Raw genomic sequence first — 27,690 nt, 5'->3', positions numbered from 1 at the left:
TTCCATTGTTTTTAAAGAGTACTTTCAAAGCCTTGATTCACAAACCCTCCCCTCATTCGTAATTGCATTGAAGATACTTTCCTAAGCAAATATATAAAATAATAGAAAATGGGGTTATTACTGCTAGGGGGGTGTCTTAAACACCAAAACGTAGTGGAGAGTGAAGGTGAACCTTAAGGGGCAAGATTGCACAACAATGCTGCCAGGGCACCTTGAGGAAGGGCAAATGTTGCTGCGGTGTCTCCTCTAAATTCAAGAGTAGTGGCAGGTAAAGTGCCATACGGTAAACTTCACTTCGGTGCTTTGCTTGAACTTTGTTTAGAGCTGATGTTTAAGAACCACGCAAATTTATTCCTGATTTCCAGTGTACGTATTTAGAATATGGTTAAATTGTAGTTTAGGATGACGAAAACTGGGGGGCTTCGTCCCTCGTGACCGACAGCTCACTGCTACGGCCAAACTCGTTCTTGTCCGGCTTGATACAGATAAAATAGCTAAAAAAGGCACTTCTACCTTCCGCCTGTCCTGCTCCCTTAGGTGCTTTACAGGCAAGTCACTCACCTTGCGTTGTGAAAGTCGTTAACACACATTAACAAAAAAAAAAAAAAAAAAAAGAAATCAAGTAACTAAAAACCAAAATCCGAATTAAACCAAATTAGCGCTAATTTTAGCGAACGAGACGAAGAGTCCTTTGCTCTGTGGCATTGCATCTTCCCTGGGCTCAGCAGCCTGGCAGGATCCCCTTTGGCACGGGCCCTTGGCACCTAGCTCGGGCCCGCCCAGCCGGACCCACCTGCCCTGCCCGGCCCGGCCCTCCCCGCCCCGCCGGGCACTGCCGGCCCCGCCGCCCGGGCCGGGACACGCACGGCGGGGACACGCACAGCGGGGGCCCGCGGGAGCCGGGCCTTGCCCGCGAGTTTTATTTCCGTGCCACCAGCTGCCGCCCGGGCCCACATGGAGGCGGCCAGCGCCGCACGGGAGGTGAGTGTCTCTGAGCGCAACGTGAGGGAGGAACACGAGCAGTTTGCGCGGGGTCACGTCCGTGCTGGATGGCGGGGGCGGGACGGTGGGCGCACGCCCAGGGAAGCTGCCGGTCCCTGCCGCAGTGGTGGCCGTGCCCAGGGGCGGCTGTGCCGGCGGAGGCCCGGAGCCGCCGGGGAGCCGCGCTGGGCGGGCGCCACCTGTGCCCCGCGCCCCCGTTACCCGCGGCAGCAGTGGTTCCTCCCCGCCCCCCCGGCGGGCAGTGGTACGGGCCGGTTGTCAGGCGGCGGGCCGGAAGGGGCGCGCGCCGCCCGCGGGAAGATGGCGGCGGGCGGGCGCGGGGGGCCCGGGGCCGGCAGCGGCACGGCCGGGCTGTGGCCGGGGCTGCGGGACAGCGCCCGGCGCTGCTGCGGGCTGGCCTGGGAAGGGCTGCGCTGGGTGAGTGACGGAGTGACGCGGGGCTCGGCGCGGCCCCCGCGACCGCCGGGGTCTTGTGCAGCGCTGCTGCGGAGGGGCTCGGGCAGGAGAGAAATCCAAATAGAGACTTGACTGCACGATACTGTGCTCTTAAACACGGGTTACGTGTAATAAATTTGAGCTATGGGGAGCATATCGTATCTTTGGGCTGATAGGTCCGTTTACAAATGAAGCGTGAGTGTATCGAAGTGTTTAAAATGTGTTAAATCACTGGTGTGTTCCGTATGTTATTTTCGCATGACGTTGGTTGAACAGGTTTTTCTACCAAACAAGTTTTCTACCAGACAATCAAGAAGTACTTACTACTATTGATTCTTCAGCAGTGAAAGCTGTAGGACAACTCAAAGGAGAATTTTCCGTAGTAAATTCTCAGTACTTGAAGAGGCCAACAAAAAGGCTGGAGAGGCACTTTTTACAAAGGCATGGAGTGATAGGATAAGAGGGAATGGCTTTAAACTGGAGAGGATAAGTTTAGGTTGGATAAGAGAAAGAAATTCTTTTCTGTAGGGGTGATGAGGCACTGGAGCAAGTTGTCCAGAGAAACTGTGGATGCCCCATCTCTGGAAGTGTTCAGGGGCAGCCTGGATGGGGCTTTGGGGAATAGGTCCCGTGGAAAGTGTTCTTGTTGATGGCAGAGGGATAACTAGATAATCCTAGATTCCTTTCAGCCTTAATAATTCTGTGATTCTCTGATAATTGATAGTCTCAGAAAGAAAAGGTTTCAGAGCTTTATCTGTTGATTTTCATATCTTGTTGGAACTTCTTTTTTTTTCCTTCACTTGGTAAATCTATCATTTAAAAATCTGTTTAGATCTGTTTAAATAATTTAAATTTCTGTTTATAATTTTCTCAGAGTTTTGGGAAAAAATAGGTATACAAGCCTTGAAAGTAAATGATGTCAACATATAAATATCTGTGGATAATAGTAACCTGTTTTCCTTTAACTGAAGCTTTTTGCTTTACTTTTCAGGCTGTGGCTTCACTGCCCGAAGATATGAGACCTGGCCCTGATCTGTATGGTTTCCCATGGGAAATAGTGATTTGTGCTGGCGTTGTTGGAGCCTTGACGATTCTCTTGTTCCTGTACAGAAGTTATCAATCAGTAAGTGTTGTGGTTTAGCCCCAGACAGCAGCTGAGCACCACACAGCCACTCTCTCGCTCCTTCTGTCACTTTGGAATGAAAGAGAGAATCAGAGGAATAAAAGCTAAAAAACCCATGGGCTGAGATGAAGACAGTTTAATAGGGATAGCAGAAGTGATGCATGCAACAAAGCAAAATAGGGAATTGTTGCACTGCTTCCCATGGGCAGGCAGGTGTTCGGCTGTCTCCAGGAAAGCAGGGTTCCATCACATATAGCAGTTACTCTAGAAAACAAAGTCCATCACTGCAAACACCCCCCTTCCTCCTCCTTCCCCTCTGCTCTGTGTGCTGGGCATGATGTCAGCATGGTGTGGGTTATCCCTCTGGTCAGTCGAGGTCAGCTGTCTTGTGTCCCCTCCCAGCTTTTTGTGGACCTGCAGCCTCTTTGTGGGTGAGATGGGGTGAGAAGCAGCAGAGGTCGTGACTCTGTGTGAACACTGCTCAACAATAACTGAAACATCCATGTGTTATCAGTGTTTTTCAGCACAAATCCAAAATACAGCCCCATACCAACTACTGTGAAGAAACTTTGCTCTATTCCAGACAAAACCAGCACAGAAAGTGTTCAAGTTACTTGCAGATGCATGGAGTGCATTAGTAGTTCACATTGAAGTTTTGAAGATATATAATGCTTCAGAGTTTTAAATCTGTTGTGATTGAATTTAGAATCTCTCTAAAAGAGAAATTGAAAAGTCTGTTTTGTCAAGATAATAAGTGTTTGGACATGTGGTGAGTGACTGTTGGAAGAGGAAATGCAGTGAAACTCACTGTACTAAGGTTTCCTTTTTTCTTTTTAATTTCTACACCGGACTTTCAGTGTCAGTCCTTAAATGATTTTCACAGGACAGAGATGTCTTCCCTAGGGTGTAAGTATTGCTGTGTGTATTGGTATCTCTGTGACTAGCCTGGCCATAGCCAGAGCAGCTCAGGTCTTGCAAGGTAATTGTGAGCAAAAGCAATCCACATTGTTTCCTGTCAAGGGAGGCATTTTAAAACTGGGCAGTGACACCTGGATTCTATTTATTGCAGCATTGGAATACTGAACCAATTTAACTGCATGCTCTTTGTGAGCACTAATCTGATGACTTTGAGAATTGCAGGACTGAAACCTTTTAATGCACAAATCAGATTATATTTTTGAGGTAATGCCTATCTTCTCTTGAGAGTAAGTAAAGGTCTGAGTAATAAAAGTTGCCTACCATACTTTCCCTGCTACAGAAATGGGGTCAGTGTTTGTAATTCAGTATTCTGAATTCCTTCCCATTTTTCACATACTCTCATGCAGACAGTGTGATTTTGGTAGTAGGTGTAATGATACTCTTGTTTTAAGACTGGTTGCATAGCTGTTTGGTACAAAAAGCATTTGAGCTGAAATCATGCAAACAGCTAAACAGCTAACTTGGTATTGCTTTCCTCCTGCACATGTCACTTAGGGCATGCGGTTTTACAGAACTTATTGATAGCTTTTTCAGTCATCCATACTTAGAACTGCATTGACTGCTCCTTGAAGAATTGATGGTTAATGAAAAGTAATGGAGTAGCTAAACATCCATTTGGGATGATAGGATAAAAGCATACTTACAGCTTTGTTACCCTTTTTTCTTTATTTGGACTCCTTGGATTTAAATGAGGAGGACACAGCGAAGATCTGAGGGACCCATTGCTACATTAGGCACATGACCCAGCCCAACCATGGGAGAAATGCTGTGTTGTAAGAGTTTTGTGGGCTCAGACAAGTTCTGCATCTCTTGTACAGGCCATTTGTGACAGATTCTGCCCTGCAGTTTGTTAGATTTTGATTGTAGGGCACCAGACCCCATGTGGCAGCTGCTCACTTGGCACTTGAAGGATGCCCATCAGGTAGTGCCTAACTGCAGCTTTAGCTGTTATGTGTTGTAATGTGTGGGAGATCTTTCCCAATAGGAAATGTGAACCTTGTGTGTGGAGCTTCCCCCTCGCTTCCCTTTTGTGCTCTTCTGACTGTGTGTGTGTGTCCACTGTGGGACTTTGTGTAGGCAGTCGAGGTTGTGTGATGAATATACAGAGGTGTGTTATTAAAGTGATCCAGGAGGAAACTAATCTCCTTTCTCCTCTTTTGTCTGATGACAGTGGGAGAAGGACAGGGCAAACACACATATGGAGAGGATATGATTGCCTGTTTTTAGTAGAAGCCTGTGTTTATATTCCTTTTTTAAGTTCCATGGTTAAACTTGGCATGGAATCACAGCTTAAAAGATTAGTTTTCAGGTACTATGTGAAAGTAATTGATCACACATTTTCAGTGTTTATTATCTTTTTTTTTTCAGGTTAGAAGTCGACTTTATGTAGGTAAGCTTATTTCTGATACTTCATTTTTCATATTTCTTTGGATATGACTTTATTTTTTCTATTTTCACCTTTGTCTGGATGATGCAATATTTGCTTGTCTTTCACTTATTAGGAAGGGAGAAACAGCTTGCCAATAAAATTGCTGAACTAGTTGAAGAAAAATGCAAAATTCTTGAAAAACTCAGCCTCTGCAAAAAAGAGGTAACAGTCCTCATTTATTGCTTTCAGATATGTCATAGAAATGGATTCAATCAAGTAAAGTATTAACTTTTCTAGAAGTAAAAATGTTTTAAAGCTTTTAAAGGTATTCTTCAAATGCTCTTTTTTTGTCAATGCCTTTAAGAGCAGTTAAGGTGTTAGCAAGTTCTCTCTTTAAACTCTCAATACAATATATTTCACTGGAAGCAACTTCAAAATGTGCTTTTTTGGTTTATATCATGGGATAGTCTAGTAGGGTTAAGGCTTTCCTGATTTCCAGCAAGGTGCATCTGTGAATATTTAGGTGATGTCTGTGTTTCAGACTAGAGCATCACAAATTAATGCTGGTTTTTAATCAATTATTTACATATATTCTGACATAAAGTAATTCCTTTTCAGTTTGAAGATTTACAGTTGTCTCTGAAGGATGGTAACACTCTGAAAGAATCAACAGACACATCTTTTTTTGAGGTAAAAAGATTAATGGAAATTTTTATTTCTACAGTATGAGGTAGTATTCTAGGAAAAATGTGGCCAATATGAAAAAACACCCAAACAAACTAAATAAAAACAACAACAAAAAAAAAAATCAGATAAACTCAAAACCTCCAACACAATTATTTTAATTGGATTACTGAAAATTACTTAAAATCAAAGCATTTAAATTAAGAGAAGCCTTTTTTAACAATTGCGTTGAGGATGAGCGATACTAGAGCAAATGGCATATTGGACAATATTTAATTTTAAGAAATAAATTGTTCCCATTTCTAGGAGAGAGGGTAGTGCATGTAGTATTTTTCTCTCACATAATATCTAATTCAAATACTTTCCATAGGCTACAGGTGCACAGTTTTAAAGAAAAATTACCACTACATTGTTTATATCCCCCATACTGAGAATATATTTGTAAAAGAGTTCTGGGTAAGTGAATCAAATACCTATTAGGCTCTATAAAATTAATGTAAAAAATTGCAAGTTGGTTTATTTCCTTTTGCACCTCAGATCCTATAGAGCTAATTCTTACAGCTTTTTTTCATGCAGAAGTCTCTACAGTATTTGAGTGAAACATACTTTGTCATATTTAAAACTTGTTGTCTTCATATGTAATTAATACCAAATGTTTTATTAACTCACAAACCAATTGATTTAGGAAATGCACGAAAAACTGAACAAGTCAAACTTGAAACTCAACGACGAAATAGAGAATCTAGAAAAAGAACTGGAAGAAGAAAAATCTAAGCAGTCAGAAAATGATACCTTGGTAAGAATAAATAGAATCTTGTCTTTGTTTCTATTAATTTAAAAAAATATCTACCAAGAAGACGAACTATTGTTTTGTGTGTTCTGAAACAAAAACTTAATTTTCCATAAAGGAAAATACTCAAAGAAAAACCGTTTTTAGAGACATTTTTACTGATTCAACAGTAGAACTTTCTCAGTCTGATAATAAAAATGATTTTATTAATTGTCTAGACATTGTCAGTCAAATATGTGAAAGAAGCTGTATGACAACTAATAATTTTCAGGTGGCTGAAATTCAGGAGAAGGTGGAGTCTTTAGAGAACGAAGAAAAATCTATCCAGTCACAAATTGATGAGGTATGTCTAACCTTCATAATTTCTGTTTTCAGATCTCTGCAATTTCACTATTCCCCATGTAGTTATTGTTTTAATTTTTTTTCTGTTAAGGGTGCAGTGATAATATTCTGTGCAAACCAAAAGACTTTGTAAGGCTTAGTACTTTGGTGTGGCTTGATTGAGCAATTTTTAATTTCGTATAGTGGTTGGCATTTACTGAGAAGTAGTTACCTTGTCTTTTCTTTGCTTCCTTACTCCTCAATGATATATGGTATTGCAAAACTACAGTCAGCAAAAACTGTTGAAACTTAGAGAAAATGTATATATGTAGCACAACCAGAAAACCTAAGACAAGTCCAGTAATGCCATCATGCCCCACCTGTATCTTCATCAATACCATTTAAACAACACACTTTTTCATTTCACTTAGGCCAAGTCCACCCTAAAAGTGTATCAGATTAATACTGAGAGACTCAAGACATCTGTTCAAGATGCAGTAGATGAAAACAGCCATCTCCAGGAAAGTGAGAAACAGGTAGGTTCTTCCTAGTTATCCTTAGAAATACTGTATTTTCCTACTAATAAATATGATCTCTGCAAAGAGCTCATTCTCAGCAGGTTTGTTAATATCTCTGGTGTGTTTTAGTAAATGGAATGAGGAAGAGGACATGGTTTTTAAAACAATTTTACACTGGAGTGACTTTGTCTAAAGTAATCCTGTTTTGCAAGAAATGCAGTAGTTCCAGTTTGTGGGGTATCATGCATGGAGCAGTGGAAGGAGAGCATGTGGTAGTGTAGGTCTAATAAGAACTTTGAGACCTGGAGGAAAACAGAAATATCTGAACAAGTCCACAGGTAGGATTCGCTACAGAGGCAGAGAGAAAATTTTTTTGCTTGATCTAAAAAACCAAAGAAATTGAGGAATTGCAGAGTATTCAGAAGGCAGGTAAAAAACATACTCCAATACTACTGTAGATGTGTTAATTAGAAGTCAGGTATGTAAGCGAGAGGAACAGAAAAGACTCTTACTTCCCAAATTTTAGTTGTCCATTTACCTCAGTGCTTTAGCCAGGTCACAAAGAACACTGAATATTTTAAAATATTTATCATGTGCAATAGTTGTTCTATGCAATAGGTTGCTTTACAGTGAAACTATTTCTTTTTTCTAACAAATAGATATTTTCTATTAACGTTTAATGTTCTGTGTAATGTTGGTTTGATGGTTTGTTGTGGTTTTAATGGTTATGTGCTTATTTTCCTGACTGACTGATGATCTCCCCGTTGACTGAGGAATAACCTGATGGATATTTGCAGGGGGGAAGGAGTGGGAGTGAAAGAACAAGCCTATTGCTTTTTAGAGGTCTTATAAAAAGCTGGGAAGTGCTCTGTGTCAATGTCAAAACATGGTGTATGTCCAACTTAGTGGTTCAGGAAAAAAAGAAAAGGATACAGGCAATAAATTTTTTTTGTAGGAGAAATATTTCAGTTCTGCACAACTGTTAGTAAAATTTAATCTTTTTCCCTAGTTCTAGAAGGAGTCCATGTTTGTGATTACCAAAGAAGGAAGACAGTTGTATTGAAAGCTCTGGGTGGAGAAGCAGTGAATTTGACTATTATCATTGTGATATTAAGTTGCTTGAGGATTATTTTCTTTCAAGAGTCTTTTTTTTTTCTTCCTAATCTCTACATCCTCTTCATTCTTGCGGGGAGGAAGAGTCTGGTCTCAGTGCTTTGTTTCAAATGTGACAGTATTCTTGTGTAATAAATTTTGAGAAGCAATGCATAAAGTTGTTATAGGGAGGAATTTTCCTTTTTTTTTCCCCTGTGATCATTTATTGGGTTTAAACAGAAACAATCCAGTTATTTGTGCGTGTGACAAAAATCACTTTCCTTCCTTTCTAATAAAGTAAAAAAATATTACTTAGAGAAAGATAACACTAAGTACTGGCAATTGTCTATATTTCTCAGGCAATCATTTTATATCAAGGAAAACCAGGGAAAAAATTTAGTAAAAACAGTTTTCAGGGTTTAATTGCCATGTTCCTAGATAAAAAAAAATGTCTTTTGCATTTCTTTTAGATAAAACAACCTGGGTATAAGTAGCTCCTTAACCACATTATTTAGGATTAATTACTATACTTTGTTGTTAACTGAGGTTTGTTGCAGTTTTTAGTAGTTTGAGAACATTTGTGCATATTGTAGTTTGCTATGCTTTTTAGTAGTTAAATAAACTAAAGTTATTTGTTGCTGGAACCCAATACGTAAAAAAGAGAAAGTGTCTACCTTACTTATCTGTGTTCTCATTTCTGAGGTGCTTTCTTAATGTGAGAGTTAGTTTACTGTATCAGAATATCCATATCCTTCTTTTGTTTTTCTTTCTTACCTTTTTTTTAAAGGTGGAATTTCACGTGTGCACAAAAGGTAACAAAGGTGTTATTTGTTCACAGAAACTGGAGTCCTTTCTTCCTCTGTCCATTTGCGTAAATGGATCATAATCTTCTGGCACATCATAGCTTAAACTTTATAAGAAATGTGCTGTTTCAGATTTGTGATGTGTCAGAGAGAGGACTGGGCCTTTTAGGTTGAACAAGGTTGTTAATGAATTTCTGTGCTTTGCTGGTTTCTTGGTTTTTTTCTTCTTCAGGAACATTAGAAATATGTATTGCTTTAGCTCATTGCAAATCCTTGCTGTTTCTCTTTATTGTAATTCTTACAAATCTATAAAGTCATGTAAATTTATTTTCTCTCTGGCTTCATGGAGAAGGAATCTCTTAAAAGTAATCTTTTGATGATGACAATGATAAAAGTAGTTGTCTGTGTATGTCTTCTAATCCCTAATATGTCATTTGCATGATGCTGCAAATTCATACATGGCTTTTACAACTTGGAAAGTGCAATGGTGTGCCAAGGGGCAATGTGTATTATTCTAGTCACATACCTTTTGTTCTGTGCCTTCTAGTTTATCTTTGATAAGTAGTGTTCAGGCTTGCTTGTCTATTTGCATGGCAGTTCCCCTGTTTAATTACCATTTTCTGTTTTTATTTTTGGTATAACTGCTCTTAAGTTCTCATTGCTCAACTGGTTATTCTTTTCTGTATATTTACTGCTTTTAAATTAATTGACTGTTGTGCAACTTTAAACAATATTTTTTAACAGACTCTTAAGATGATTTGTTTGTGCTTCACCCTATGTTGTTGTAGCACATGTTTTGTCCTAACAGAAATTTGTATGTTAATTGAAATTTGTTCAATTTTGTTCTCACAATGTAATTAGTTAATATGTTGCTGTGGTTATTTTTAATAGCTGGTGATGAAGTGTTCTAATCCCTTAACTCCTGTAAAATATTTTTGTGAAATGAGATTTTAGTCAGGAATATCTGTAAAATGGAACCTACCTATAATTTTAGTTAAGCACAGTTAATTGAAGAGATACATACTAGTAGGTGTTGATTACATACAACTGTGACTTTCACAAATGAACAAGCTTTTTTCAAATAAAATTTTAAAATTACTTCAAGAGGTATGGAGAAGAGGAGGGGAAATAATGTAGTTTTGCAAGTCACATGAATATAAATTACTGCCTAAAAGCTTCCTGTTCTCCCTTACTTCTCTGTCTGCTTCTAAGTCGAAAACACACAGGCACCATTTCAGAAGTGTGTGTGCATATTGGAGTGTGAGTGTTTTCCATCCATTCCCCAGTGTATGTCACTGTTATATAAATTATCATTATTTTATATTCATTGCTATTGTCACATCAAGGTTTTTAAACTAGAGTGGAATAAACCGAACACTTCTTATAAATGCTTAAAAATACCTTAACAACCAATTACAATGGACAGCTATAGCAGTTAAAGCAACTGAACTATAGCATAGAAATCCTAATTTTCAACTCTTTAGATAATTTTCTTGTAGTCTCATCTCTGTTAATTCTTACTGGTGGGTGAGAGCTTTAAATCCCAGTTACGTATGGACAATATATGTAACAGGCTCTGTACTATTAATCCTCAGTTCTTGGTTTTGTAGACAATCACACTAATCTGGTATTTCCCTTTTTAGCTTTTGCAGGAAGCAGAAGGATGGGGTGAACGACTTAGTGAGCTAAATGAACAAACCAAGATGTTAGAATCATCCAAAACAGATGTAGAAGAAGTTTTAAAAAATAAAGAGAGCCAAATCAAGGTAAATTACTACATTTGGGATTGAATCAAATTATTCAGACTGATGCTAATCATGGAGTTCCAACAAAACCTGACAACCTTGCCTTGTCTTAATATGCCTTACGCTGTTTTGGGCTTTTGTTTGCTGTCACTATTCTCTAATGTTGTGTTTCTGGCTAAGCAAAAAAGAAAGGGTTGCTTAGCAGCCCAATGAAGCAGTCTGATACAGACAACTGAGGAAAAACTCTTCTAGTTCTGATAGAGTACTGGCTTTCCCCCCTATCCCCAGTTTGGAGTGTGAAATTTGGGTGTATATTCTTACAGTTGTGTACCTTAAATACACAAGCCCCACTAAAAACCTGCATGCTTAGAGCTATCTGAAAATTATTCATAAGGATGTGCCCATTGACCTGCAAATACATGCTTTGATATGTGGGGCTGGCTTAATCTACTAAGGGAACTAAATCAAGAACAGAAATCTTGGAAAGTAATTGTAATGATAACTACATTTTCATTGTGTATTTGTTTCTGAGGTTTTTGTGTGCTTTTTCTTAGTCACTGACACAATACATACTGAACATGAAAGACTGGAGTTCAGCAATACGAGAAGATGGTGACACTGAAGACAACAACTGGGACACAGATATAAAGGGTGAAACAGAGAACGGAGAGCACTTAGGTATGGTTTGTTTAGTTTCCCTATTTAAATACTTAACAGGTGTTTTAGAAATACAGAACTGACTAACTTCCAGGAAAGTTGAAAGATTAGCTTTGTAGAAGTCAGGTTTTTAAATCTCACCTTATGTCATTTGTGTTGGACAGTTAACTGATGCTTGGAAATCTCTGGAATAGCAACCTATCCTCCTGTTCAGCACTGTGTGCCATACAGACTGTTACAGAGCAATGTAAAGACTTAGTGGTCTCAGTGGTCCAGAATTGCAGAATTCTGCAGTATGTGCCTGTGTATAAAGCAGTGACTCTGTGGTACTTCTAGGTGGAAATCATGATTTTATTTCTTCAAGTTCCTCCCAGCAGTAGTTCTGAGGGTCCTTAGAACCTGATTTTTGTTTCCTTATGCTTACAGAGGTGTTATTTGTTGCAGGCAGTGTGGTAGCACTGTCAACTAATGGGTGTAGATGTGAGTTCCCTTTAACAGCAAGAGAGAAAACCCCTTCTTCCTCCTCTTTTTGCTGCAACTTCTTTTTGTGCTGGTGCTTATGGTACCATAGAGCACATGCCCATGAATCTTTCAGTGTGTATTCAGCATCTCACTTTTAACATGACCAGTCTGAGTTGTGATTGACTGGCAGACAAAGGACTGCAGTATTGGCATATCTTCTGCTCACATCCCTGCTTTTTTTTTGCTCTTTTATCCTCCAAGTGTGATGTGCCTATTGTGGTGTGTTGGCATTGCTTTTGTATAAAAACCAAGTAATAGCAGTAAGCTCTGTCACAAACCCTTTCATGCTTTTTACGTGACTTATTCTATTCCTTCAAGCAGATGATGAGCAAAAGCGAACTGTAAAGAAATTGATCTATGCTGCAAAGGTACGTGATTGTAAGAAATTTGTGGGTGGGAGAGAGAAAACTAGAGGGAATATATGTAATTATTCTGGTAATACCAGTGTCAGAGTTCAGCATCTTTTAATGTTTAGTTAGGTATTTTTGCCTACAAACACTTTCTTAATCTGGTAATTTTTTAATGTTCTCTTTTTTTTTCAATTTTAATTGCAGTTAAATGCTTGTTTAAAGACTATGGAAGCAGAAAGAGACCAAATGTATTCAAAACTGTCTGATGAAAATAAAGCTAAAGGAGAACTTACAGGTAATTAAATATTTTGTCTTTAAGAAGATGCTGCTTTGGTAAAATGGTATTACAGGCTGCAAGTATTAATTCCAGTAAAAACTGAATTAAGTTTACATTAATAACATTACATTAATAACTACTTGATTCTTTTTGGAAATTAATTTTTAAGTTGCTTAGCTGTTTTAAATACATGATTTTAGATGTAGAGCAATCAAATTTGCAAATTTGGTTGTATTTTCTTGGAATATTCTGTAACTATTAAGTTATAAAATCTTTAAATACAAGAGCAAAGTGATGTTAATAAATATATATTACTTCCTTTGCATAATTTCTGGACATGAAACAGTGGAGTGTTAATCTAAATTTTAAAACCATCTATTAATAGGGTAGCTTAATTATAGTTGGTTTGTGTTGGTTGCAAGCTCAATCCTTAAAATGTAAAGTATTGCAACAACTCAAGTTCAAATTAAAACCTGTAATTAGTTATTGCTTTCATAATCATGACCAGCAGAGTAACCATCACTTATGAATGTACAGCTTTGTGATTTGGGTGGTGAAATGCTCTCTGGGTTTCTTTCAGTTTCTTACAGTCCTTTAAACATTCCTTGTGCTGGCGAGTTCTCCAAATTGACTGTAGCTCTGTCCCGTGAAGATGTTCAAACTTACTTGAAGCTTTGTTGTGTTTCTTGAAAAAAGGCACAGGAATAGGAAATAGGAAAAGAAACATGACTTTGAGTTCAATTTGGAAAGATAAAGGTAGTTTGACAAATCTGAGTTACCCATTCAGGCTATTGAGGAACACCTTGTGTGGGTAAGCCTACAAGAGCATGTGATGATGCTAGTCTTACTCCTTTGGTCAAATACTTAAAATAAGAGCTCTAAATGAAAAATCAGATTCAGAATTACAAAACTGAGTTGTTTTCAAAGAAGTTGCATGGCTTGGAGCAAAGGACTGATGCACGCACGGGGCTACACTTTGTGGCAGGTAGAGAGTATAGTTGCTGGCTTCTCATTTTGTGTCATATGTTGAAATATATTAACTTCATATTTTATGTTATTAAATCAACATAGGATCAAAGGTTCTACAGACTTTTTGTATACTGAAATATTGCCAATGTGTTATCCCAATATAATTATCTCTAAATTTGACAGAACGCATAGAAAACCTTCAAAGCCAGCAAGCTTCCTTGCGGTCTGAAAATGAACATTTTGAAAGTGAAGTTCAAAAGCTTCAGCAGAAACTTAAAGTAATGACTGAGCTTTATCAAGAAAATGAAATGAAACTACACAGGTGCTGGTTCCTCTTCTTATCCTCTTGTTAATGCTTGCTGTTTGATTTGAATGTAACTCTGATTAGGGGGACTGAAAATTATTAAAAGTTTGAATACTGCTTTCTAGAATTTTCTGAATTGTGAAGACCGTTTATTATGCTTTCATGTACATTTGTGTTTACAATAGTTTATAGAAACTGTTTCCATGAAACAATTCATTTTAGGACTTTTCCACAAGCAAGTAGAAAACAGAAACCAAGTAATAACAGATTTTTCATCTTTTAAATAAGGCAATTAAAGTAGGAAAGCTTGATTATTTTTTTCTTTCATGGAGTTACTGTAGGGTGTAATACATGGGCCAAAGTTGCTGAAAGAAAATCAATAGGACCTTTAACTGTCAGAGATATTTTACTAAACTTAAAACATAGGCAAGCTGTTGGTAATTCACGGAACCCTTGTGAGTCAGGCTTTCCTCACCCAGAAAACCAGAGTGTGAGGGCTGTACTATGTGCCCCACAGTCAGAGCATTAGTAAGGATTATGACCTAGTGATTGAAATATGATTTAGGACTAGAAATTAAAGTTGATTGGTTCAGGGAATGTAGTAACCTTCAGGAGTGTGTATGTGTAGCAGTGGGGTGCATCACTTTAGGGCATGATGGTAAAATTTGTTTTACTAATCAGAAATTATTTCTTCAAAGAGAAATCAAAGAGATTTGTTTCAAATTCGAAGAGAGTCTTGAAGGCCCAAGAGAATCAGCACATGACTAGATCCTGTAGTGAGCAGTGTGCAGGACCTTTTTGAAGTATTACTCTCAGTAATCTGCTCTGTAGCATATATATTTGTGTAGATATTTAGCATATTTGTAGATGCAACAAATTGTAGAAATCACTGCATTAGCATTTTGTTTTTCAAAAAAGAGCAGGGAGGGAGTGAGAAGGAACCTGTTAATAAGCAGGCAGAAAGCAGACTGTGTGGATATTTAAAAATAACCTCACTAAAACTCAGCAAATGTACGCTGCTTATCAAAGAATTTTAGAGGAGCTAAAAAGGAATGGGGAGAAGCTGGTGTGGTGATGTAGCAACACAAAAAATTAGAATTAATTAAGGCATCTTTTTAAAACTCTGTCTGTTCAAACAGGGGAAATGAAAAAGTAGGAATTGAAGATTGAGTAGAAAAGAAATTTAAATCACAAGATCCATGATTTAGACAGCTGGATTGCCAAGAACTTCTGTTCACAGGCAAATGACCAGTTTATCCATTCAGTGCTGTACACAGCAGTGGTATCCATGCATGGTCTGCAGAACTACCTTGTGCATAATCTGTGGACTGGAGTATAAATTTTTTCTTCTGTAGTACCCAATAAGGCATAAGGATCCAAAAGAAGGAAAGAAGGACCTGGAATAACCTTTTTCTTTTTTAATAGCTAGTAACAATCTTTTTTTCCTCTAGAAAATTAGTTTTAGAAAATACCAGAACAAATCACTGACTGTTTATGTAGTTTGGGTTTTAGTTTGTTTGATATGATTTTTGTCTGACTTCAAAACTGTTGAAACAAAATTGACCACAGTTTTTGAATTTTTTTTAAAGGAAGTTGACAGTAGAAGAGAGGGAACGTCTACAGAAGGAAGAAAAGCTTTCTAAAGTAGATGAAAAAATTATTCATGCTGCTGAAGAACTTAACAGCTACAGGTAATTGCAGATTTTAGTTGCTCTAGTCACTTGTTCCCAAGTGAAGAAAGAGCAATAGAGAATTTAATAAAAACACAGCATAAGCACATGTATTTTCTGTCAGTTTCTTTGTGGGGTGTGTGTGTTAGATGCTAGTTTGTGTGTAATAATACAGACAAAGGGTGGTTTTACTTTGTTAAAACATTCGGATGTTGAAGATTGTGGCAACTTCTATTAGAATCCTAATTGTACTGGTACATAAGCTCTAATAGTGTGGTAGAAGTGAGTCTCTAATCCACTTCACCTTACTGAAAAGCTAAAAATATGAAGTAAAGAGAATGTTGTAAAGTAAATTAAATGTTCAGTTTTGCTACAGAGCTAACATTTATGCTGTATAGTTATGGTATTCTATTTCTGTACCTCAAAGTTTGTCACATAGTCCTGTTGCTTAGAAATCCTTTACTAAAATATTGTCGTGGGTGAATATTTACTGTAGCTGTTTCATAACTGCTTTGCTCTGGTTTTTGTTATACCAGCTGTGTATACCTCTGGGATTTTTCTGCATTTTCTGTAACTGGCATAATTTTTCAGTATGCAATGTGTGTTTGCTATTTTACTTCAGTGTTTATGGGAATATAAGGCCTAACAATAGTGTTCAATGCTTCCTGAAGAGTTAATTAGATTAATTCTTTCTTGTGGACATTCTTCAGTATTCATACAGAAAGACAGAATTCACTCTTCCTGATTTATTCAGAACATGGATTTTGTAGGCATCCTAACTTTAAAGAGAATACTAATATTCCAAGTTGAGTACAACCAAGCAATGTCTGTGTCTTTGGCCCACCTGCTGAGAGAGTCCAGAGGCTGTGCACAGGGCAGCTGGCAGTAAAGGTGTGATCATACATGTGATGTTGATGTAACCTCACTGCAGGTGACTGTCCCTCAGGACTGGCTGGTAACCTGTGACACTGTGGTGCTCCAGCCACATCAGTTCCTGTGCTGAGCTGGGTGAGACTGGCTGGCAGGGCATGTGAGCAAGGATAGCCTTTATGTTGGGAACATCACAAACCACTGAGAAGTTGACAGTGTGGGGGGGTTTGGGTTCTGTTCTCTTGTTTACATCCCTGTTTGCAGTAATGCAATGCCTAGAATTTCCACTGTTAGTGTAATTTTTTGCCACCCTCAGGACTAAGTGACAATACTGTCTTTAGGATAAAAAAAAATATCTTAATTACACCTTGTGGCTACTGTTGAGTTTATTGTATTCAAAACTTCTGTGCCCATTTTATTTCAATATCATAAATTCTCATTTTATTGCAGAGATCGAGCAAAGGATCTTGAAGAAGAGCTGGAGAGAACCATTCGTTCTTACGAGAATCAGGTATTTTTTGCTTTGTGACAAAATCTGTGCCAGAAGGAGGGATGTTACTGCAACTGGAACACCACTTGCTGCTAGCTTGTGAACTGTATTTGGCTTGGCTTTTTTGGGTGTCTAATTTTGCCTTCCGCTCTCTCTTCTTAATGTCATCTGGTTTTGACAATTTCATAGCAGAGATCAATGGTTGATTTTATTGATAAGTTGAATTTTCAGTTTAGGCATCTCATTATGAATTACCCACACACATTAAATTTATAAAAAAGAGCATATAATCATAAGTTTTGGGGTTTAGGTGAATAACCAATCTCTCTTTCACAGATTACTTCACATGAGAAAAAAGCTCATGATAATTGGGTAAGTTTCAAATACTGAATTTTCCTCGTGTTCTGCATCTTCATTTTTCATTATTTGAAAAATTTACTTTGTCACCTTTTTGGTTCGTACTAAAAAACATCACCAAAATTATCTCTAACCTTTCACTTCTAAACATGTGGCTCTCTTGCAGAAATATACAAAAGCAAGTTAAAAATACTTCTATTATATAAAATAGTTGGAAAACTTAAGCTGGATACTTATGAACACTGTAAAATGATAATCTTATATCATTTGTTATAGCAATAAACCTGCTGGAAGAACATGACACCCAGTAACAAATGTGTGACATTTTGCTAATAATGAAAGCTTTTGGCCTTGTTTCAATGCCATTTTGGTTTTTTTTTTTTTGTGTACTTCACTTCTTTTATCTACAAGTAGAAGACATTATGTCCTGTGAGAACAGTACGTTCCATTGACAGCTTCCTAAGAGTGGTTCTACAAAATCCATTTTTGCCTTTTTTTTTCCCCAAACAGGAGAATTTAAAATATCTCCTGATGAATACATTTTTCCCTTTCACAGAACATCTGAGATAAAATGCTGCTAAAAGCTATGGTGCTTTGTGATCATAATTCCAGAGATGTTATCTATCTGATTTTAAAATAAAACATTTTTACATAGAATTTGAGACTTTAAATCTTCTGTAGATGTTTCAGAGTAGCTATAGCCAGAGAATTCAATTTCCAAAGTTTTAAGAACCTGCAGGAAAGCTCTATAATTCCTCAAAAATTTTGGGTTTTAGAGCTGGTAATATCGTTTGCTGGCATATGTGAGGCTCCATACACGAGTCATATCTTGTGAAAATGCAGTCTGTACACTTCACATAGAATGTCTTGCACCTAACAATTGTCATATTTATGAAGCATTTAATAAAAAATAGCAGTATCTAAACATTTGGTTTTTGTCTTTTCCCAAAGCTGACAGCCAGAGCAGCTGAAAGATACCTCAATGATATAAAAAAAGAAAATGCACATAGCAGACAAAAGTAAGTGCAGTTCTTATCTACTATTAAACAAATGCAGTTTGGCATGTGTTGGATTTAGGCAGTTTGATGTTTTCTGTTAATGTATTGTGGCCCAAACATGGCAGAGAGATCACAGTGTTTGAGTTCTGAAAGAAAGGGAGTCACTGAGCTTTCCTGTAATTATGACATGCGAGAAAGTAGGAACTATGTGAAGTATTGAAATACTTCAGGAAAGAAGCAGAATGTAGGACTAGAATACAAATTTTGGGGTGGGTATGGTTTGTTTGTTTGTTTGTTTGTTTTAAGTATATATCAACCAGATGTCATGGTTACCTTATGATTTTACAGCTAATCTCAGAAGTTAATGCTGAACTAACAGTTTGTGGTAGTTGAACTTTCAGGTGTGAGGTTAACTAATGCTTGGAGAGTAATTAAAGTGATGTTGTACTAGGAGTGTGACATCTAAAATGCAACTTTTACTTCTAAATTACAGTTTAAACAAAGGAGCATAGAGAAATACTTTCAGGCATTTTAAAATTCAGAGTACTGTGACAGCCTTTGTCTTATTTATTTAGGGAATAAAATACCTTTCTTCATTAACCAGTTAGATAGAAAGCCTGGCAGTAAACAGTGTAATCTGGTAAAGCTTTTGCATTTCTTGGTCACTTACTACTTATTTGTTGTCTCTTTGCAGATTAACTGAAGCAGAATTTAAACTTGAACTTTTAGAAAAAGACCCTTATGCTCTTGATATTCCAATGAGACCATTTGGCAGAGGTACAGTATTGAATTGTAAAATAGAGCCTAATTCTTTTGGTTTATGGTTTTGTTTCCCAAGACCACACATATTTAATTGTTTGAAAACTATCTTGGCCTTGTGTATGTACAAATACCAGTCATTTAAAAAAATAATTGGGTCATAAGTGACTCCAGGTCACGTCAAGTATATTGTTGAAACTAAGAGCATTTGTAGTATTGATGAGGGTAGACTGGGAATATGTTACACATGGTAATGAGAGCACAATTTTCATTTTTTACAGTTTAGTTTTTAACTTCACCTGAGAAGTTATTTATACAGTTTGTTAAACTAAGTATTGTGAACTTGAGTATTTTGTTTTAACTGTTCCAGAGCATTCCCCATATGGACCCTCACCAATGGGCCGGCCTTCATCTGAAACAAGAGCTTTTCTTTCCCCTCCAACTTTATTGGAGGGTCCTTTAAGGCTTTCACCTATGCTTCCAGGTGGAGGAGGAGGAAGAGGTACAATTCTTAAACTTGAAAATGTATCTATTCTGGATTTCTCTCTCCTCTCCTATAAACCTGTCACATCTTTTCCTCTTGTTGGTGACAAAAAGTATTAAAACAACCAATTCAACATCAACAGTTAATTGGACAAACTCTTTCTGTTTTTCAACTTTCTTCTAAAGCTGTTTAATGTGTAACAGTACACTTGGAAACCTAGTTTTTATTGGTAGGTTGGTCAGTGGATTCATTTTTAGAAGCATAAATTAAGAAAAGTAAAAAGCCAGACTTATCCATTGTCTTTTTTTTCTTGGATAGATGGGGTTCTGCTGAAATAAATATGATTTTAAAGTAAAAGGGAGTCAGTTAGTTGTCTGAAGAAAGATTCTGCCCCTTCCATGTCATTCGTCTACAGTCTGAAAGAATGTTGTCAAAAACATGAGACAGTTTTATTGCATTTGTGGTATTAGAAAGTTACTGGTTCAGTAAATTGTTTCCCTTCCCTTTCTTCTAAATTTGAAGCAGCCATCATACATGGAGACTGTTTCTTCCCTACTGATAGAAGGGACCAGGAAGTTTGTGTGTAAGGAGTACAGTTCAGAGATTCAGGAGTAGGTGGAAGTAAGCTAGGGTGGCATGGGTTGTAAGGGAAGAAAAATACCCTCCATTCATATTTCTTGTGTTGGTAAGAGCAGTGTAGGTCAATGCTAGGGTGAAGTTCAGTATCTTTTACAGGTAATAAAGAAACTACTGTTTAATTTATTTTTATCATTACACTCATCAAAGCCTGTACTTAATTAGTGGGAAATATGTCCAAATTTCTCTTCTATAAGGATTTCAGTAAGTGCAGTTGTAGTATTTACCTTAGACTGCACAAGACACTGACAACAATGACTTAAAGTTTTAGGTTGAATTTTAGCATGGAGAATTAGAGAATGATAGCAGAATTCAGTATTTCTGCAATTTTTCAAACCCAGTCTGTTTTAGAGGAAGCTTGCAATCTAAAATCACTCATTTTTACAGGTTTTATTGCACTTGATTATGTGTTGACCTGGTCTTAGAGGGTTTTTTTGTTTGGTTGTTTAGTTTGGATTTTTTTGTTTGGTTTTTTTCTTCTTCTTGAATAAAGAAGAGTGTTGAATGCTGATGGGTGTTTTATGATAATGTATTAACTCTCAGTGTACTAATTGTTAGCTTGATTAGCACCAGGTTTCTATCACTGAAAAGATTACTTATCATGAAGGTACTGGTTTCTGGTTCAAATTAACTGTAACTTGTAAAATTATTAGTTTTGTCAAAAGCATTGCAGGTCCTCTATGTTGTGCTGCTATTGAACCTTTTCATTGCACACCTTTGAACCCTTCTTTGTAGATGTAACTGCAGAGTCCCGTGGAGCCATGCACCTCGTGTGTCTTGACAGTGTTGGCATTCCTTGATTTGTTTCACCATTTCCAGACTGAGGAAAGCCCTAGTAGAGGGTTTGAAATGCAAGGGTGAATAACTACTCGATTTCTTGGATTAGGATCCAGAGGACCAACTGCCATGTACGAAGCTGGAAGTGAAAGAGGAGAGCTGAATTCTGATAGATTAACTGATCCTCACAGGCCACCATCAGATACTGGATCCCTGTCTCCACCTTGGGAAAGAGAACACAGGATAATTCTGCCTCCACCAGGTGAAAACTCGGCGTAGCTACCATATCCATGGAAAAGAGGAGTTACTGACTTGCAGTCTGTATATTTACTATTTTGGGTTTAAAAATAGTAAATGTTTTCTTGGACCTGCACATGCAACTGAACATAGTAGTTTTTTCTCTTCTTGGTCAGAGTGGTTCACTTGCACCTCTCTGCTATCTTTTAAGTACATATTGGTATTACCAAGCAACAATCAACTGTTTGCCTTCATCATTTTACTGGGAGTTTGTTTAGTGCATTAAAAGACCTGTCTGGTCTGGATAGTTAATAAGAGATTTAAGAAGTAAAAAGTTCTAACATTTAAATAAAAACTAGGTAATGTTGAAAAAGACTATTTTTCAGAAAAACCCCATTTATATTAATAGTATAGGAGAACCATGATGCATTCATCCTGTCTGGGACATGTTTTCTTGTTGATACTGTCTCTTCAATGATTAACAGCAGCAGCATCAGTCTTCACTCTCACTTCTTCAGCTAAAGATCTGTATTGCACATTACCACTCAGGGAAGGCGGAGATGAGTTAAGAGGAATCTGCTGATATTTCTCAAATAAAAACTTGTGGGTATGGACAGCCTTCCTGGATACCTGTAATAAAGAAGAAAAAAACGTTACAAGTTTAGAAAAGTTAAAAATTTAGGTCATGTGCACAGATTAAGTTACCTTGGTTATTACTGCAGCAAGCAATAGACATCTGTGTGAAAGCCTGGTGGTGGAACTCAAGGTCCTCTCAGGGTGCAGTTTCTAATCTGGCAGGTGTGGTCTGTTGACAGGATACTGCAGAGAGCTAGTCTGGTTTCCTTGGCCTTTCCTTCTTGCTCTTAGCCCACCTTTGCCCTTGGGTCTCACTGATACAGTTTGTCTTGCAGCTGCATTACAGATTGCTAGATCTGATGCCAGCATGTTGGTGGAACCGTATTATAACACTATGAAACATAATGGAAAACTGCATTCTTACCTAAGAGTGGCTTAAAACATTTAGTACCTTATTTTGTCTTCGATCTTCTTTGCTAGGCTGAACCTTTGTTTCAAGACCCCACTGTTCATAACTTAGACTATCATAACTTTCAAAATTCTGCTGTATGTTAAAAATCAATGAACTTTTTCTTTTGCAGCTCTTTAGAAACATAAGCTGTTGGGTATATTTGGAGGGATTCCCTCGGGTTGTTTAAGATTTGTTTCCTTACCTTGGTTAATAGACACTTTGTGTATTTACAAGAGCGTAAGATACCCAGAGAATCTTTCTGGTCTAAAATTGTGTGGAATGGAAGGAATAAATCTTCACAGACCTGTTTTTTCTTCACTGTTAGGTGAACCTTATGCTGATCCAGTTCTTCCTGCTCGAAGACAAGAAAGATTTTTCCCTAATCCTCCAAATACTGGAAGGCTTTCTGGACCAGCAGAACTACGAACTTACGGTGTTCAGTCCTTTGATAAAACAGGTGGGAATTGGTTCCATGATACTCTGAAATGGAAAATTCCAGTGTAAGCTGACTGTGTACAGTAAGCTGTGGCAAAAGAACAGGTTCTCAGCTACCACAGACCTGAAGTTTCATTGTGTAAGAAACATTTTAACACCTGCTGGCCTTGATGCAGTCATTCCCTGTTGGAGCAATAGCCCTTCCTGCTGTCAGGTGGGCAAGATTCTGTGAATGGCAGTCATGAGGTGTTTTTTTGGTCTACCCTCACTGTTCTGTATGTTAACCACTGATAATTGGTTAAGAGTTTGTTTTGGTCCCTCTCATGAGGCTCAGCACAGCAATAAAACATCACAAGCCCATACTTGCATTTCTGTCCCATGTTTGATACACTTAGAAAGGGTTAGAGTCACAAAGAGTGAAACAGAAACAGCCAAATGTTGAAGTGTCCTCTAGCTTGGTGCATGGAGGTAGAAGGTCCTGAGGGCACTTCTTCAAACTGTTGACCATGGTGGCAGCTTTTTATAGTTCACAGTGAATTGTCCTCAGTTTAATCACACCTTTCACTGACCCACCAGTTCTGAATTGGCCAGTATGTACATATCCATGCTTGGATTATGTACATTTTAGTTTGTGACACTTGGCAACTGGTAGAAGCTTATAGGCAATGTTTTGGTCACTGAGACCTTATCACTGACAGCTTAAGAGCTTAATACTTAATAAGCATTTTTCATCTTTATGTAATGCCCGGCTAAGTCTCATGACAGGATTAGCAGGAAGTTACCATCTCCCTTGCACCATTTCTGGCCAGAGGAGAGAGAACTTTGCTACTTGGTGTCACAGTGTGAGAGCTGCCAATGCTGAATTCAGGTTAGAGGTTCAGGTGTCAAAGTGACTTGTTCTTCACTGGAAGACAGTTCTGTCTCTGTGCAGCTGCTGACCTTCCCTCTTTGCCAAGCCTTCTATCAGTTTTACTTCTGCTTTTTCTCACTTGTGCTTTCTAATACTTCATGTTCCTCTGAGGTCTTTCTTCAAGCACCTGGCTGCTGACTGAAGGACAAGAGAAGTGCACTGGCTTTGCTCTTATTAATGCATCCTTTTTTTGCCCCTTTCTTCAGTCACTGCCAAACAACAATTAATTTATTTTTTTTAATGTTGTATTCAGTTCTTGGGCAATTCAAAACCACCAGAATGGAAATAGGATTTTGGATAACCTTTAACCTTTCTGGATAACCAGCATTTAAGAGATCATTAAGCACGTGTGAATGTTGCTATTTAGAGACACAAAATTTCACTAGAGTTGGCTGAGTATTTGTAAAAACCCCCAAAACCCAAAAAAACCCCCTTCAGTTAAAAAACAAACTGCCAAAAAACAGCCCATCCAGCACATCTGACTTGGGAACAGCAGAGTGTCTCACAGTACTGAAGTCAAGGCTCCCACTCATTAGAGTTAAGAAGTTACACTTCTTAGGAAGATGATCAAAATATTATTTAAAGTGAACAAAATAATATGGATTTTCCTAAGCTGAGATGGCAAACTATGAAAACTTTTCACTTGAGGAGGTTCCTGGAGCAGGAGACTTTGTCAGAAGAAGAGTTAAAGGTTAACAGAGTTTGTGAGGGACTTCATAAGGTTCTAAAATGAAAAGTGTTATGCAACATAAATACCAAGGCATGAATTTTCTGTGTGACATAGGAGTTGAAATGTTTTAGATTAAGTAACAATATCATCAACAAAGCAGGGCCTGACAAGTAATTTAGAGTTTTTGAAGATACCTGTCTGTTCATTGAGAAAACAGCTTTGTTTGCTTTCCAGGAGTAGAAATAAAACATGCACATAAAAATTCTGTCACTAGTTAGAAGTCTTGTTTTGGTTTGTTGTTTTTTAGTATAATCATCTCTATTCAAGCTGAGGCGTAAGAAAACAATAGTTTTCAAATCTCAGGCTTGGGAGGTTGTTTGTTTGTTTAAAGAAAGCATATTTAGGGTATATATTTAATATACTTATATCCAGTCAGATTCTACTCTCTGACAATTCCCTTTAATAACTTTCTCCAGTTACTATTGAAAATACTTGTTCCCAGCAAAGTTTAAAAGTAAAAACGTTGATGTTTCTATTTATCTTTTTACTCATAAAGTAAATAAGGCACATAGAGGGTGATGATGATGATGATGATTATTTCTGACTGCTCGTCCAAAACTGATGTAGTTCTGGAAGTGTCCTTGATATTTGTCAGCCAAGGAGGGAATTGGTTTTTGTCATACTTGAATAGGATTGGTGTCAAGCTCTGTGCCAAGAGTGTATCATAGCAGAGCCATTCCCAGCACTACCGAAAAAATGAACCATCAGTCAGAGGGAGGGGGACAATAGAACTGCTGCTTGCTGTTGGATTTGTTGCCAGTCTATAGTGGTTTCAGAAAAAAAATACTGAAATCGGTGGAGAGAAAGAGATCAGCACTGAATAACTTTTAAACTTCTGCATACAGATGGACAGACATCTTCAGAACATAGCCCACAAACAGAACCAAGTGGAGATGGGATGAAGGATCATTCTGCCCTTAGCGTAAGTAGCTAAAGAGAGGCTTGATTTAAAGGAGATTTAATTTTCTGCAGAACATATAGAAACATTTGTCTTTAGTCCATTGGTCACATTCTATTGCACTCATCAGTGCAAATTATAAAATTACATGTATACTTCATTACAACACTTCCTGTCTTATGAATTGCTTTGATGTATTACTAATATCATCCCTGTTGAAAATTAATTATATCCTAAAAGGTGAAACGATGCTCAAGCAGATGGTCAGTACACATAGATTGCCTTGCTCAGGATTATGCTGCAGCTAAAGCAGAGTTGGAACTAGCTCTTAGCTATTGTCACACCTACATGACAGTGGGCTTGATGGGACTGGAGATGTTCCCTTTCCCTCTGCTAACTCCCCTGGTTCCTTGTGTTGCAGAACTCGCTCCCTGATCAGTCGCTGGCACCTGAAAGTGAAGCTGTAAGGTCAGGGTTTGCACCCCCACCTTTCCCTGCAGTCAGACCTCCACTGATGCCTGTGGATCCTAGAGCACCACCTGTACCTTTCATGAGACGAGGACCTCCTTTTCCTCCCCCTCCTCCTGCTGGCATGTATGGGCCACGGGAATGCTTTCCAGTACAAGACTTCGGCCCTCCACGCCCTCCGCTGCCAAGTACGTGGCTTTAGGCCAGTTATGTTTCAAACTGGTGAACATGAATGCTTTGTGCAGGTAGTGAGTTGCTACAGGGGGTAGATGTGTACATATTTGGACCCACTACTTGTTAGTTCAGCTAACAGGAGCATCTTTTCTGATTAAGGTTCATTGTGTTGTACACTTGTTTTTCACGACAGCTTATCTTGATCTTCAAATACTAACTTTGGCTGGAAAATACACTACATGTACTGTTCAGCACTTAAAGGATTCTTTTTTGGGGGTAGGAAAGCAAGTAGGTGGTTGCCTTAATCCTTTTCTTCCTATGAAATTGCATCTTGTGCAAATCTTAAAATCTGGCTCTGTGGTGTGCTGGTGCCCTACAAAGGGACAGTCCTAAAACAACTGTTCTCTCTTGGAGTTTCCATGACTGGAGCAAGATGTAAGTATCAGACTGCAGGACTTCTTACTGGCTCTGTCTGGCTGTTCTCTGAACTGAGCCATTTATCTGCCAAAATACTGTAAGGTGGAGCAGGTGAGGGTTGCTGTGGCAGACTGAAGGGGATACTGGCAGCAGCAACAGTGGCTGGCTGCTGCTTAGAGACTACTGGGTCTCTGCTAGTGGGTAACTACCAAGAAAAATGATGGTTTTGCCCTCCTCTTTCCTGGGATCTCTATCTCCTTGGGTTCTGACATGTGACTTCTAGTTAAATAGGCCTAGCTGAGCAGTAAGCCAGCAAGAGGAGCAGGTGTATATGGTTACTGTTGTGACTGATACTAACTGGATTACTCTGATTCTCTGACAGTAAGAAATCCATTTCCAATGAGACCTTATCCTCACTATCCACCTCAACGACCTGGATTTTTGCCTCCACCACCTCCTCCTGAAAATAGAGTTGAACCATCTCAGTCAGATCCATCAGCTGTAGAACCAGAACCACAGCAGGAGACTTGACAGTCATTTGGGGAATGTCCTGAACAAGTTTTGTGCTTTCCTACTGGCATTTTTCCTTACGTTAAGTAACCGTTGTTACTTAGGTCTATACAAACTACTTTGCTCAAATTGAAGCTTAAGAGGGAAAATTCTCAGGATAGTATTTTGTAAATAAAGAATTAAATACCTATGGATATTGTGTATAAGTGATTTTCACTCCACAATAGTAATTTTAAATTAAGTATTTCTAACTTGAGTAGTCTCTTCAGAGGTGTATAAAATTAAACAATGCGAACCATATTGAAAAAGTCCAGCTACTTTGTGCTGGTTGAGCTGTACAGGGAGTCTCTCTGCATGCCAAAAGTGATGCTTGCTGCTTTATTAATAAGATGTGAAAACATGGAAACAGTTAATAAAAATCTACAGAAAATTAAAGCAATGTCAGTGGTAACATGGTATAAGAGATTGGAGATTAATGGTTATTCATCTTCACCTCTCTGTTAATGGCCTTGTAGGCACAGTGCATCCACCTGCAGCCAGGGCAGGGCTGGCCAGTGCCAGGCTCGATCTGGACAGAGCCAAGCTCTACTTTTACTGGTGACTGTACAATCTAAAAGTTCTGCTAGGAGCTGGTGGCTGTTACGACAGTTTGGCTTCAATTTGAAAACCATATAAGGACTCAGTGCGGTCATTTGGTGAGGGACTCTTCTAAGATAAAGAAGCAAACTGGTTTTAGCAAGCCCCAACTCAGCAGCCGTTCAACCACCAGGCTCCATTCTCTGCATGCACACACATAACACGCAGTTTCAGGCTTTAATGTAAATGCAGCCACCACACCCCTTAATTAGAAGTTACCAAAAAAACCTCCAGCCCACTTATTCTTTGCCTAGATCGAGTCTGCCAA

General features: G+C 38.3%; 1 protein-coding gene across 3 annotated transcripts; it reads left to right on the top strand.

Annotated features, from left to right (window-relative positions):
- The first annotated feature begins 884 nt into the window (after positions 1-884).
- On the top strand, positions 885-27,216 carry MIA2 (MIA SH3 domain ER export factor 2). 3 transcript variants are annotated; one of them, XM_033062763.2, is made up of 24 exons: positions 886-981; positions 2,429-2,560; positions 4,907-4,928; positions 5,041-5,129; positions 5,526-5,597; positions 6,277-6,387; positions 6,653-6,724; positions 7,134-7,238; positions 10,759-10,881; positions 11,415-11,538; positions 12,361-12,407; positions 12,594-12,684; positions 13,819-13,957; positions 15,529-15,630; positions 16,930-16,990; positions 17,306-17,341; positions 18,278-18,345; positions 19,019-19,101; positions 19,454-19,585; positions 21,090-21,242; positions 22,570-22,701; positions 25,165-25,241; positions 25,639-25,873; positions 26,659-27,216. In XM_033062763.2, the coding sequence occupies exons 1-24, from the start codon at positions 955-957 to the stop codon at positions 26,805-26,807; spliced, it is 2,382 nt and encodes a 793-aa protein (XP_032918654.1). In that variant the 5' UTR covers positions 886-954; the 3' UTR covers positions 26,808-27,216. The 3 variants fall into 3 exon arrangements, with proteins under 3 accessions (XP_032918656.1, XP_032918654.1, XP_032918655.1); XM_033062764.2 differs by lacking the exon at positions 886-981 and adding an exon at positions 1,340-1,419; XM_033062765.2 differs by lacking the exon at positions 19,454-19,585 and having other exon boundaries at positions 885-981.
- Positions 27,217-27,690: the final 474 nt, after the last annotated feature.

Source organism: Catharus ustulatus, chromosome 6 (genome assembly GCF_009819885.2).
Source record: "Catharus ustulatus isolate bCatUst1 chromosome 6, bCatUst1.pri.v2, whole genome shotgun sequence".
Taxonomy (NCBI): domain Eukaryota; kingdom Metazoa; phylum Chordata; class Aves; order Passeriformes; family Turdidae; genus Catharus; species Catharus ustulatus.
This window is presented reverse-complemented; position numbering and strand designations above follow the sequence as displayed.